Below are 14474 nucleotides of genomic sequence, written 5' to 3'. Positions count from 1 at the left end.
CAGCTGCGCCCTCTGCCAACGATGCTACTTGCAGCCTGTGCTGCATATGAAGGAGGAGGAGGAACATGATCATCATTATTTTACATTCTTCCAGCATGTGATTGTGAAAACAATTTCCACTTTTTACTTGTGTAATCAATTTGCCAGGATTATCCTCAGGAGACAATGTGTAAAGGGATTTTTTTTTGCATGCTCTCTTCCTCGTTATTGAGCGATTTCCAGCAAATACTGCAAGTCTCGTCTTCGGCAATAAAGTTATCGGGATGCATTTGGTTTGTAAGAATAATTTCAAATGTGCACATTGAAGCTTTCCGAAATTTACTTGCAGACCCTATCCAAGGAGCGTGCCCTGACGGAGCTGTGCGAGTTGCAGAAGGACAAGGAGCAGTATGAGAGTGCTGCCAAGCTAGCATTGTCCCGAGCAGTTGAGGCCAAGCTCAAGGCAGAGGAGGCGCTTTGTGAACTACAGGTGGGTTGTTCATTATTGTTAAGGATCCACAGAAATAAAATGAACATCCGTCCATCCATCCATCCATCCATCAGGACCATACTCTGTGCAGAGCGTTGGTGCTGCCTAAGCAGTCTCCTTGGCTATTGGACACAATCTTGGAAGGGTCGCCACTCCGCCACAGTATACCAGCAAGCTGGCACTCATTTTGCCGACCTCGGAAGGATGACAGGCAGAGTCAACCTCACCTGGTGTTAATTCAATAGATAAGTGGGGTTTGAACTCAGGATCTTATGATCCCAAGACCACCACCCTAACCATTAAGCCAACATCAGGCATAAATAAAAAGAACAAGTGATACATTTTGTGGGGGAAAAAAAATAACATTTAAAGGGAAAACTAAATAGCTAATTATTTATTCTTCTTGAAAATTACATTTTATGCTTAGTCTGATTTTGAGCATTCTCTTATGATCGTGTGTATTCAATCATGTCACTGTGTCATGACCTCTTCTGCTTCTGCCAACACTTTGACCTTGAGCTATAGCATATACCTATCCATTGTCATGGAAATTAAACTTTTAACAGTGTGAAGTACATTAAAGGCATCGACCCAACTTTAAATATGTCTGAAAAACAACTCTCGAGCTTCTTTTGTACCGGTACTTCCAAATTCGACATCACAAGAATTATTAGCAAAGACTTTAACTAAAACTTTAGATATTATCAATAGCCTTTCAACAAATTTCAGGGAAGGATACCCTCTCCTGCAAACTTTTCAGATGGAGATCCACTTCACCCCCATAACCCCTTTATCACTTCAGAAACCTTGCTTGGATCCTCAACTTTTAGTCGCATCTCTTGGACTATAGTTCAAAAATAATTTCTCAAATGGCTTTTGGCCTTTTTTATTTTTTTTTCTACAAATTGTAAATTGTAGTTCTGTATTTCAATTGATGTCTGTTTCCAACATTTAAAAAGCCACCTGTGTTTGTCATAAAAAAAGTCTGAAAGAATGTGTTTTTGTGTTCATATTTTCACCCATTACTTTTTACTGCAATGATGGTTTGCCGACGATAGAGAGCATTGGGGAACCATATATGATGCTTAAATAGTGCAATGCCAGATTGTTTTCCTGTGTACTTTCAGAATTTGCTGGAGCAGGTAAAGTTTTTGTTGCACATTTCCCTTTCATGAAAGTTGAGATATGTATGTTGTGTCGCCACAGTGCACGCTGCAGCGCTCGGAGACTGAGCGAGAGCGACTCAGCTTACTGTCGGCACAGTCGCAGAATGAAGTGCTGGAGCTGCTCGGCCGACACGAGGCAGCATTGTCTCGCATTGAGGAGCTGGAGGAAAACTTTAGGGTTTGTCCATTGTAGCTTTTGTTCCCCTTATTCTCACATTCCAGACTCTGCTTAATAAGACGTCACCTCATCTTTTATCTTTTCCCAAAGTGTATTTGGGCTGGCAGGGTAGCCACGAGGTATGCACACTCACCTCTATGCTGTCTATTTTGGGTTTGAATCACAGCCAATCTATAAACTGTCATTCTGGTGCTTCATAGTGGGGTGACTCATTAATGTGTGTGTCGTCTCTCAGATGGATGTTGACTTGAGTGTCCCATCTGCCAGCATTAATTGGTGGACGTTAAAGATCCCAGGGCATCCTTCATGAAGAGTAGGCAAGATATCGCCAGCCCCATGACCAAATTCTAAATCCCTTCCTTGACTTTCTCAGCCTGGAGTGGTGATCCGACCAGGATTGTAGTTTAGTAACTGCTTCGGCAGAATAAATGCTCTGCATAGGGCAAGGTACGTGATGATGATGATGATGATGATGATGATGATGATGAAAGTGCATCCTGGCCCTTTTACTCGGCTGCGTGATTTTGTTGTGTCTGCTGACTGGCTATATTTGCGCTGTTTCTCTTATTCATTATTGGCCGGTGGAGTTTTCCAAAATGTTATTGACTTCTTCATTTCCTGAATGGTTCCAAAAAGCGTGATCAATTGTATAGCCAGTACATCTCCTTTTTTGAAATGAAAATGATAATCTTGCAATGGTTAAGGGACCACATGTTTATTGCAAGTGTGTGAAGGTGCTGCTGGTAGGAATTAGGGGTGCGTAAGTGTTTATGTTAGTACATGGTATTTGTGGGTTTTTTGCACACATACGAATCATGACTGTGGAATATGTGATAAACCTTCTAGTTGTAGTATTTTTTTTTTCTCCATTCACTGCAAAAATCTCTGATTAATGCAGAGAATGAGCAGCTTCTTGGAGAGGATCCTGAAGTCCTTGGACCGTTGTAAATGTTGAGGGCATGTATGCTCACTAAGAGCCCGTGGTTAACGCAAGTCAAGTGACAGCTGAGGACCCACCTGATTGGGAAACCTGATATTATGCTATCAGAAGTCAGACAAGCATTTCAGAAACCGGACTAACAAATTGCCTGGCATGGACATTATTCATGCAGAGCTGATTAAAAAGTTAGGCGTAACAGGAATAGAAAGGATGTGTCTGCTTTTGTATCCTAATACAGCCACAAAACTGAAAGATATCAATATTTATGCCTCTGCCAAAGAAAGCTGATATCAAAGAATGGAAAGATGACAACCATTGAACCTCAAGTTGTACAAAGAGCGGCAGGCTATGGTAAAAACTGTAAAAAAAAAATAAACAAATAAAAATACAAGTGCATATGGTTTGGGATTGGGGCAAGGAGTTTGCCAGGGATGCATCCGATCTCCGAATCTGTTTTGTTTAAGAACTTTGTGGAATACATTATGAGAAAGTCAATCATTGAATTGAGGGAGTAACAGGAGTTGGTGGTTTAGGGTTGAGAAACCTCAGGTATGCGGATGACACTATTATTCACCAATAATGCAACCGAAATGCGAGCCTTACTCAACAAAGTTGAAAACGAACAGGAACTGATGGGGCTCCATGTCAGCATCGATGAGACGGTCTATGACTGTTAGAAAGAGAGGATAGAGACACAAACATATCCAGAGATAGAAAAGGGAATGAAACCGTTCACAGATTTAACTACTTGCCTTCGGTGATTGCTGTGGTAATGAAACAGAGACGACTGACCATGGCAACAAATAAAAACAGGACAACGGGTCCTGAAGCTCACCTGGGTCTGGAGCAACAGTCACTCAAATCCCCCTTCGACCCCTTTAGACACTGATACTTATATTTACCTTCGCATTCTGCGAAAGGTTATGTTTTGGTCGGCGTGTATTTATTTATTTATTTATTTATTTGTAATCTTGTGATTCGTATAACTCAAAAAGTATTAAACCGAATTGCATGAAATTTGGTGGGATGATTGGTTATTAGCCAGGAAGCATTGGATTAGATTTTGGGATCGTTCGGGTCAAAGGTCAAGGTCAAGGTCACGAAAAGGTCAAAATCGTCTTTTTACGATAACACGGTCAATTTTTATTCAATTTGCATGCAACTAACGCCAAAATGTTCAGAATTCAACGCCTCATCTTGTGATATGCAATATGACACAATGACGCCCATACTCTTGTTACCGGTTAGGGGTCAAAGGTCAGGGGGGTCACGACCTTGAAAAATATGCGGTTTTTGTCATAACGCGGTCAATTCTTGTCCGCTTTACATGAACCCAGCACCAAAATGTTCAGAATTTAATGCCCAATCTTGTGACACAATGACGTCATAACACATGTCACCGGTTGGGGTAAAATGTCGGGGTGGGGGGGTCACGCCCTTGAAAAATATGCGGTTTTTGGCAGAACTCGGTCAATTCTTATTCGATTTACATGAAACCAGCATGAAACCAGTTCCCCACACTCATACCAAGAACAAAAAAAGTAGTGGCGGCGAAGGTATGCGCTCTATGAGTGCCCGTTCTAGTTATATATATTTTAATGCTGTGAACAAACTTTGTACATCACGGGTGGTGAAGGTTGTGATCAAGTTTCATTGAAATTGTTTGTGTGTGTGTGTGTGTGTGTGTGTGTGTGTGTGTGTGTGTGTGTGTGTGTGTGTGTGTGTGTGTGTGTGTGTGTGTGTGTGTGTGTGTGTGTGGTCTCGGAGAAGAGCATATACCTATATTGGGGGGGGTCAACCCTCCTTCCCCACCCCCCCCAGTAGACCCCTTATTGAGCGCAGATTTTGATGCAGTCAATACACCTTTGTTAGGCATCAGATATGAAGCTTGTGGCCAAGTTTCATCAAAATCGTCTGTTTAGTTCAAGCGATAATGCCTGAAGTGTTTACAGACTCACTGACTGACTCACTCACTCACTGACTGACTCACCTACGGACACTGCTCTATCGCATAAGCTCACCGGACTTATAGTTCAGGTGAGCTAAAACTCGGTGAAGGAAAGGAAAGATTAATTATTTTTTGTTTGATAAGGGATTAATGTTTTCAGATGCGACTTCTGCTTGTGAAGCGTGGACTTTAAGTAAAACTGACAAGAAACACTTAAATGGATTTGAGATGTGGCGCGCACACAGAGTGTGGACTACATGATATCATAGACTGTGACAATGATAAGCACAATGATTATAGATGAAGCCGAGTCCAAAAAGGGCTATTCAACATTATCGATGAAATCATGTTGTGCTTCATTGGACATATTTTGAGGAGGCAAAATGAAAATTTAGAAAATATGATTATGCAGGCAAAGTTTAATGACCCCAAGTTGAGATGGCTGGATCAGATGTAGATCCTAACATGGCGGTCTCTCTAAAAAGCAACGAGCTTGACCAAAAGATCGACCACGTCGGTATATCATTGTCCGGGTGAGGAGTCTTGAGCCGTGAAGAGATTGATGTGATTACAATATTTTCCCCAAATTGTTTTTTGGGATTTTTGAGTTGTTATTTTGAATGATTGTCGACTTTGGTATTTAAGGAGCTGCAATGTGTAAATTCAACATTTCTGGTGTTGTATATATGTAGTTTATGTAAATACAGTTCTGCAAGGTTAATTTTATCGTTTTTCCTTACTGTGGGATTTAGATCATTTGGCCCAGCTTGCCTACACATGTAACTAATTTCCTTCTATGATGGCCTCCAATTATTCCCACCTTCTTGTGGGGTCTCCCTGGGAAGGTTGTTGGCCCAAATCTTTCACGAATCGGCCTGGGCAGGCCTGACATTTGATTGAAGGTGGCAGTAATTTGGAATTTTGCCAGTGTGCCGGCTAAACCATAACCTTCACTCACCTTCCCTTCATTAAAGACACAGTGGGATCTTTATTATCTTCCAATGTCCAGTGTTGGCAATCAGATCCTCCAGTTTAACGTCCTTCTGATGGATAGTGCACACATTGATGATTCATCCTGAATGTAAAACACCAGGATGACAGTTTATAGCTGGTTCGGGATTTAAACCCAGGCTAGACAGCTCTAAAGTGAGTGTGCATACTTCTCGGCTGTACTGCTAATGACTATTAATTAAATTCTCTTATGTCTATAGAATAATCACATGACGACAATGAATTGGATCGACATTCAACTAAAGCAAATTCCCACGCTTCCCACATTAAGCAAAGTTGAAAGATGCCAAAAAGTTCCATGAGGAATGAGCTAATTTCATATTTTGAGTTATAATTTTACCTTTTATCCCCTGTGACCCCAAGTCGCCATCCCCTGGGGCATGAACCGTGGGTCAAATGCAAAAAAAATCGTTATATACTTCATATGTCGTCCAATGTTGATTGCCTTCACAAAGTTTCATTTAAAAAATATTTAAAATGTACCTGTAATTGCATTTTTTTTTTATTTGACCTTTTGACCCTGCCCCAGGGTGCAGTGTTATAATGACACTGCTGTTGCACCTTCCTACCATGTAGTGATCATAACCACCCAGTTTGGTGAATTCCTTTCCAAACATTGAGGAGGAGATGGTGTGATGGACAGATGGATGGACAGAAGCAGAATCCCCCTGTTGTTAATTTTTTTTTCAAAAAAGTGTTTGGATCATTAAGTTTTTCTTTCCTTTGTTGTTAATTTGAATGTTTTCATGTATCTGCAAAGACCATGCAATCAATTTTTCATGTTTGTATGAATAATAAATAGATGCTCCCAAAGAGAATGCTAGGTTATATCTAAATCTGTTTAATCACATTTTCTCCTCTCCCACTCCTAACGATGCCTCTCAAAGTTGTTCAATTTGATGTTGCTCACCACTTCGCCCATCATCCTTTGCTGTGTCCAGGTATCAAAGCCGCAGCAGACCAAGGTTACTGAGCAGGGAATGCAAGACCAGCAAAACTGCACGAAGATTTACGGAGAGAACGTGCAACATGAAGAGGAGGACAGGGACACTGGAGATGAAGAAGAGGAAGAAGATGACCATAACGTTGAGAGAACAAGCTCTGGATTTCATGAACATTTGGGCAATTTTAAAGGTGAGCTGTTTGAGAAAACGACTCGTTCGACTTCCTTTCAATTTCACTTTTCCTTGCCCTTTTTGGAAAGCCATTGGACCATGAGCCATGAATACATAGGTACATCACGCGTGATGAAGGTTGTGGTCAAGTTTCATCGAAATTGCGTGTCGTTTCAGAGAAGAAAGCAAATACCTATTTTGGGTATTTATGGGCTGTAAAAATCGAGGATTTTGATCTTCCATGAATGAATTTTTTTTTACTTTTTTCATCGTCATGGAAATTTCCTTTTGTTTGTTTTCTCCCCGACTTCGTTCCAATTTTATAGTTGAACATTCGGCTGCGTGAGCTCGCCGATGAGCTGTGTCTGTACCTGGATTTATTCCGTTCCCTCATGCAGTTCAATCTGACTAAAACTGCCCTTTTCATATAATGCTGGTGGGTAGGGGTAGTGGTCGGGGTTCATGGTTTGGATGTGGGGGGAGTCGGTTGCATCTTGGGTCCTACCTTCCTTTCGAAGAAAATGTTAAACCAGCTGTCGCGTCTGCATTTACGCTATGGACATTAACTACAGTATCGAGAAGAGTAGGCCATCGTGTTGCTGGTATTGTGACTCGATTGTCTCCTTTAAAAAAATTAATTGGTATATGCAGGTTGGTTGAAATTATTTTCTGTTCCAGTTAACCTTTGTAGCCGAAGACGAAGAAACGTGTATAAATACATATGGCATCTGAACATCTGGGTTTGTGAATTTGTTTGTCAGAGCTGCTCCCTAAAATTTAGGCACAGGTTTGGCCAAAATGCAAGCAATAACTCACCTAGTCTGCGAAGCACCATACAATCATGAGTACTAAGCTGCCATTTTAAAGTCAGGTTGGGAATTAAACCCAGGCTAGGCAGCTTAAGAAGGTGTTCTACCTCTGCGTCATCCTGTCAGACTATAAAAAAAGTTATAGGGAGGTGGATGTTAAGTTGGATTAAGCTTCGAGTAAGAATTGGATTGTTACAAAGAAAATAAATGCATTAATCGACGAGGTCCATGTTGATAAAACATTGGCATTATAGACCAAACGATCTCCTGTTGGGACTTTGAAGTGTATTTATTTCTTGAAATTTACGATTGCCTCACAGTGCTCATCTGTGGCAGCATTTGGACCATCGCGAGCATATCTGAACGTGGAATATTACTGTTCAGATCCATACCAGCCATAATACTGCTGGACTTTGCAAGCAGTTCCATATTTTCTTATATCATTGGTTTAGCTGGCAAGGAGTGACATGACAGCTTTTGTACAGGAAGTTCAACAAATCTGTGCGAACTAAATCTGGCGTGATTGTTTGAGTCTTTGGCCATTGTGCAGAGGCGCTCGAATGGCCTAATCCACGATGTACTCTCGATGTTCCTCTAATCTGACTGCATTGCTGGAGCTGTTTCCACAGCAATGGCACCTGCATGTTGTAATGCCGATACTTTTTACACATGCAGTGGAACGTATCCGGTGAACGGTGTTACCTTGTGTTGTCCCTGCACTCTTCCTTGCAGGATGGCGAGAAAGATCTACCTTGCTGGAGATTAATGGAGCTGTGGATACTGGAAGTAAGTCTCATGGAATAGGGGTGATCACAATGTTAATTGCATGTTTGAAAGTGAGCAAAACTGGTTCAAATCCAAGTGGAATTGAAACCGGCAAAAGTGACCCTTTGGGTGCGGTGTTGCCAAGTAGGGTTAATGTGGAACATATTCCTCCGGAAACGTATGAGGTAACCAAACGCAAACAGTAAGCAGGGCTTAAATTGGACCATTTGGGATTAAATGGAGATGCTTTTACTTCTTTTTCTTGTCACTGGGGCTCTAAAATGGTGTTATTTAACAAATTGTGTGAGAAATAAGCTTCTGTGGGCATGGAATTGATCAGACAGAAAACCAAATTCCATGACATTCTGGTCACAATCAAGAATCTCAAATGGTACTGGGCAGGATCTGTAACAAGAATAATGGACAACTAAGAAACAACAAGAAAAAGAGCAATCGGAGATTGTAGACCCTCGCCATGACTACTTGTTTTGTGTGGTGTTTCTGCAGTTTTGTGTGGAGTATTATCGAATTAATAATCTACATAACTAAGAACTGCCACTTTATAAGTGCTGGAAGTGATGACCGGGTACCACGATGTCTGGCTTTGATGCAGTCTCGCTTTGATCGGACACCTGACCCTGACCCATGATATTTATTATTATTCAGTTCAATTCAGAATGGGATTAAAATAAATTCAATTCAAATCAAATGGAAGACCAAATAGGTACAGTCCTGCATTGGGGTCATCAGAAGGAACCCGAACAAGTAAAAAGCAAAGATGAAGTCATCAGGAGGAACCTGGATAGGATTCGCCTTTCGGCTGCGACTCCTCTACCCTCAAACCCATCCAGGCACGGCCAAGTGAGCCACATCCAAAAAAAAAAAAAAAAGAACCCAGATAAAAAACAAAAAACATTCTGGCTGCGAGACTATACATCTGATCAAGTTGAAATTTAGAACCTATATATTCCACATTCCTACTACATCATTGTGAAGTTTCACATCAATCGATGAAGTGGTTGAAGAGAATTTTTTTTTGTTCAATCCAATGTGGCTGCCACACCATGTGACCTATCAATTATTCGTGAACGGACCCGAGTATCCCCAAGGCTTGGGGAACATGTGGTGTGTGTGAGGTTTCCCCTTGATCTGTCCAGCCATGATGGAGAATTATTTTTTATAGGTTTAAAGTTAAATCAAATATGGCTGCCAAACCATGTGACATATGAGAAAGGGTCAGAACGTTTTGTTCCTCATGGATAGGTGGTCGGTCACACCTGCACAGTTTCACCTCAATCTGTTCAGCTATTTCAGAAAAGAAGATTTTTTAAGGTTTAAAAAAAAAATGATAATAATAATAAGAATACGGCTGCCAAACCACATAGCTGATGACGTCATCATTTTTTTTTCTGTGGACCAATTTATTCTGACATGATCACAATTTTCATACTGATCAGATGTAGTGTTCTATGTATGCAATTATGACCTTATAACAAAGACACCGATGATGTCAGATCTGGTATGGGAGCATGCGCCAAAGCAGCGCGTCACTGCGTCCACTTTCCGCCGGTACTCCAGGGGCCTCGGTCTGGCCATCCCCCAGGCAGATGCCTGGCCCATCCCCATCTCTTCGAGATGCTGATCAACCTGCTGCAAGCATGAGGCACGTGGTCGGCCCATTGGCCTCCTCCACTCACGAGACTCCCTCGCTGAGAGAATCTGATGAGCAGGATCAGGGTCAGGAAAACGAGCCACATGTCCATACAGCCGCAACTGACGCTCACGGACTATGCAGGTAACAAATCTCATCCGAGTCTCTCTCAGCAACCGCTCGCTGGACACAAAATCCGACCAGCGATAGCCAAGGATTCTCCAAAGAGACCTGGTACCAAAGGAATTAAGTCTCCGTCTCAGATCCTTTGTTAGAGTCCAAGTCTCGCATCCATAGAGCAAGACTGGAAGTACCAAGGACCTGAAGACTCGGACTTTCATCCTCCCGCACAGGTACCGGCAGCGCCACACCCCATGATCCAGTGAATCCATGACTCCCCAGGCCCGACCCAGACGTCTATTGACCTCTGTTTCACAGCCAGCAGAGACATGAATATCACTGCCAAGGTAAGTGAATCTCTCTACGACCTCAACATCCTTACCACAAACAGACACAGACAGGACAGCAGTATCCAAGATGTCACCGAAAGCCTGGATCTTAGTTTTGACCCAAGAAACCCGTAATCCCAGCAGCTCCGACTCCTCTTTCAGCACCTCGAGGCCCCCCAAAAGGATGTCTAGAGTCTCCGCAAAGATGACTGCATCATCTGCAAAATCAAGGTCCGAGATCTTGACATTCCCAAACGATGCACCGCAGCTTGATCTCTCCGACATCCTCCCTAAAATCCAGTCCATACAAGTGCTTAAAAGTGTGGGGGCCAGTACACATCCCTGACGAACTCCAGTAACAACTGGAAATAAGTCAGAGATGGTACCACCACACTTCACAGCACTCTCAGTACCAGAGTAGAGTTCAGACATCAGATCGATCAGTTTTGGTGGCACCCCACGAAGACCAAGAATCCTCCAGAGGACATCCCGATTCACTGAATAGAACGCTTTACAGAGATCAACATAGGCTGCAAGCAGCCCCTGCCGAAACTCTCGTCTGCGTTTGGTGAGGACACGAAGGGCAAGGATACGGTCAATCGTTGACCTCTTTGGTGTAAAGCCTGACTGCTCTGGACGCTGGTGCTCAAGCAGATGGTGGCGAACCCTATCAAGAATTATCCGAGCAAAGACCTTGCCCGGCACTGAGAGCAGCGTCACCCCTCGGTAGTTGTTGCAGTCTTGGCGATCACCCTTCCCTTTCCAGAGAGGGACAACAAGGCCCCTCTTCCAGTCAGTTGGGATGATGCCTGTGTTCCAGGCAGAGCACAAAACTGCATGCAACAACACGAGTGCAGCATTTCCACCAGCCTTGAGAAGTTCAGCATGGATGCCACAGATCCCTGGCGCTTTGCCCCGTTTCAACTGGTTCACCACAGCCCGTGTTTCCACAAGCGAAGGTGGACCACAGTTGATTTGAGCGTCAGCAACAGGGATTGTAACACCCTTGACGTCCAACTCGACAGCTGGGGGATCAGCCTGGTACATTTGCCCATCAGGAAAATCACAATTGGTACATGAATACAGCCGGTATGTGCTTGAAGGAAGGCCCCAGCATCAATGTCAACACCATGCGTATCTGATATTGCACAGCATTTGATTGAGAATGCAAACTGTGCTAAACATTATAATGTGGATGCATTCAAGATATTAAGTGGAGGACGAAGTCTAACGCACCTCTGAATGCTAGAAGCAAGATTTATCTATTCCATGGACCCTATGTTATGTCGGCAAAAAGAGTTTGTCCACTCATTGTGCTTATTTGTACAAAGAAGAAGAGGAACATGAACTCATCTCACGATCACAGATGGTGATGAAGATGATTCTACAACAGCCTTAGCGGCTCCGACTCAGACTCTGCATCCTCCAATTGGACAGCTAAACACTGAACAGGCTCCTTCCACCAAGACCATTGGGATATGATGATAAATATATATATATATATATATATATATATATATATATATATATATATATATATAAACATAAATATATATTCATGCAAAAACACATCTGCATAAAAAAACACATCAACATTAAAAAAAAAAAAAAAAAAAAAATATATATATATATATATATATATATATATATATATATATATATATATATATATATATATATATATATATATATATATATATATATATATATATACACACACACATACAAAAACACATCTACATCATATATATGATGTAGATGTGCTTATATATGTATATATGTATGTGTGTGTATATATATATATATATATATATTGTGACGTCCACGGGACTTAAACAGTCCCGCCAACGTAGAATGAGCCGAAACGATGAAGGCGGTTTATTTATTTAGAACCCAAACATGGCGGTTCTAATCGCTCTACCGCAAACGGGACGAGGAAGGTGGCACGAGTCACTTTTCACTGAGTTGATGATGTTTATTCGTTTTTACTATTAACCAGAAATAACAAGACTCCGCAAGAAGAGGGATCCGGGGCGATTCGACGGGATGGTGTGAGATCGGGCGTGGGGAAAAACACAGACAATTCCAATGAATATAGAGATCTCAAACCCTCTGAGGCGCCAAGCACACACACACACACACACACACACACACACACACACACACACACACACACACACACACACACACACACACCGTAGCTATTTCTGGTGGTCAGGCTGGACCGTGGTGTAGACGCAACTGTCCCTGAATCGGCGTCGGACGAGCTGGCCTCGCTCTCGTCAGGGGGGCAGGAGAAACCGTGGTGCTGTCGACCTCCTGGTCTTGGCCCAAGTCTGCTCACAGCCGCCAGGGAACCAGTTTTGGCGCCAAGTTGCGAGCAGGAGAGGGAGGCAGGTCCGCCCGCCGTTCGACCCCGTACTCCGAGTCAGCACACGAGTCAGTCAGCACGATCGAATCAGCACAACAACAAGGATGCTCTCCGCGCAACAGCCTCCACACCAAAAAAAACACGATCTTTTTGTCCAGATCTTCTTCCTCTTCCTTTTCGACCCCGAACAGAACCTTTTTATCCTTGGTCCTCGTCACTTCCAATCGAGCCGTTTATTGGCCCACCGCCGTCGCCTTCCGCCAATCGTGATCACGGGGCGGAGCCATCCGCTGCACAGTCCTGTGACGTCACGGCCAGTCTCCAGAGAATACCAAAAGGGGTTTACGCAGACACACTTACCCTATCCCGTGTCCCTATCTAATTACGTGACAATTATCATTTCCCCCCTTGAAGAAATGAACATTTACTAGACAACTTATCACCACTGAATTGCTACTTATTACATCGAGATCCTGGTAAACTCGAACAGCATCCTAATTAAACATCCTAATTACCCTTTGAATGCATACCCCCCCTCAAACGTAACAATATATATACATGTAGATGTGTTTATTTATGCAGATGTGAATATATATTGTTGTGGTTACCACCCGTTCGGCATGCGGGCGACCGCTTCTTGCCAATGGCGGCCACACTCGCCCACCGAACGGACAAACCAAGTCGCAGCTTTTGGAACAACGCTAAAATCCAGCTGCGGGTGTATCTTTAATCACACCACAGCCTTGTCAATACTCTACCCGCGCTACAGGGTCCGATCGACGATTGGTCGATTTACCTCGTCAATCGCGCGGGCAGACTACCGAGAGACTGTACCTCAACGGGGCCTGCTTGGAAACGAGCCGCTAAACAGCTCGCCTTGTTTGCGATTTGCCGAGTGGTGTATATCGCCAAGCCCCGCCGGATCCGATTCTTTTATCAGCTATTAAAAAGCCAGCTATATTCCAAACTCAATTATGGCAGTTCAATGAGGGAAAGTACGCAACGAACGGGTTAACATTTAAACAATAACGTTTATTACACACACGTAAGCAGTCATGCAGTCATGTATGCAACCAATGCACATATGGGACAAAACGCAAGCAAGAAAAAGAACTACAACCATCTATTATTATTTATTTACACACATGCACTTAACAGTTCTACTTAAAGACATGGCGCCACAACGTTCATGCAAAATCCCAGAAAAGAAAAGGCCTGGGCTCAGAAGCCTTTAATGTTTCTCAGAGCTTGGGAGACCGAAGGAGCTCCGAGAGGCCACGCTGGTTACCTGCCGCCTTCGTGGCGACTCGCTGGGTGCTCCTCGGCGTCCTGTCCACATGGCAGCTGGCGTGACCGCGGCGCGGCCCAGGCCTCGTCGTGCGGCCCGGTCGATCAGGCCCAGTCGACAACGCCTCGGAGGAATGAACGGGCCTTTGCTCTCTCAGAGTTGATGCTCTCTAAAGAGCCCGTCCGTTCCTCCGCGTCGTTTGGACTGTTTCGGGGCCCGATCACCTCGGACCGTTATGCCGCTGGTTGGCGACTCCTCTCCGGCCTCTCCCCAGCGACCCACAGTTCGGCTCGGCACGGCAGGCTGCGCTCCAG

The 14474-nt window shown here is 43.4% G+C and overlaps 1 protein-coding gene across 4 annotated transcripts in view; it reads left to right on the top strand.

Annotated features, from left to right (window-relative positions):
- LOC147019880 (sarcolemmal membrane-associated protein-like) overlaps positions 1-14474 on the top strand; it is a 204523-nt gene that overhangs the window by 50853 nt on the left and 139196 nt on the right. For all 4 annotated transcript variants that reach the window (XR_015061559.1, XM_085894680.1, XM_085894682.1 and 1 more), the window contains exons 8-11: positions 329-469; positions 1676-1813; positions 6654-6846; positions 8369-8422. Coding sequence is in view for 3 of the 4 variants with exons in the window: in XM_085894680.1 (XP_085750806.1) it covers positions 329-469; positions 1676-1813; positions 6654-6846; positions 8369-8422 (526 nt within the window). In the remaining variant the exon portion in view is untranslated. The remainder of the gene's footprint in view (positions 1-328; positions 470-1675; positions 1814-6653; positions 6847-8368; positions 8423-14474) is intronic.

Source organism: Eptatretus burgeri, chromosome 9, assembly GCF_056783735.1.
Source record: "Eptatretus burgeri isolate ZD-2024b chromosome 9, Ebu_testis_v1, whole genome shotgun sequence".
NCBI lineage: Eukaryota > Metazoa > Chordata > Myxini > Myxiniformes > Myxinidae > Eptatretus > Eptatretus burgeri.
Note: the sequence above shows the minus strand (reverse complement) of the source record. Positions and strands in the feature narration are given on the sequence as shown.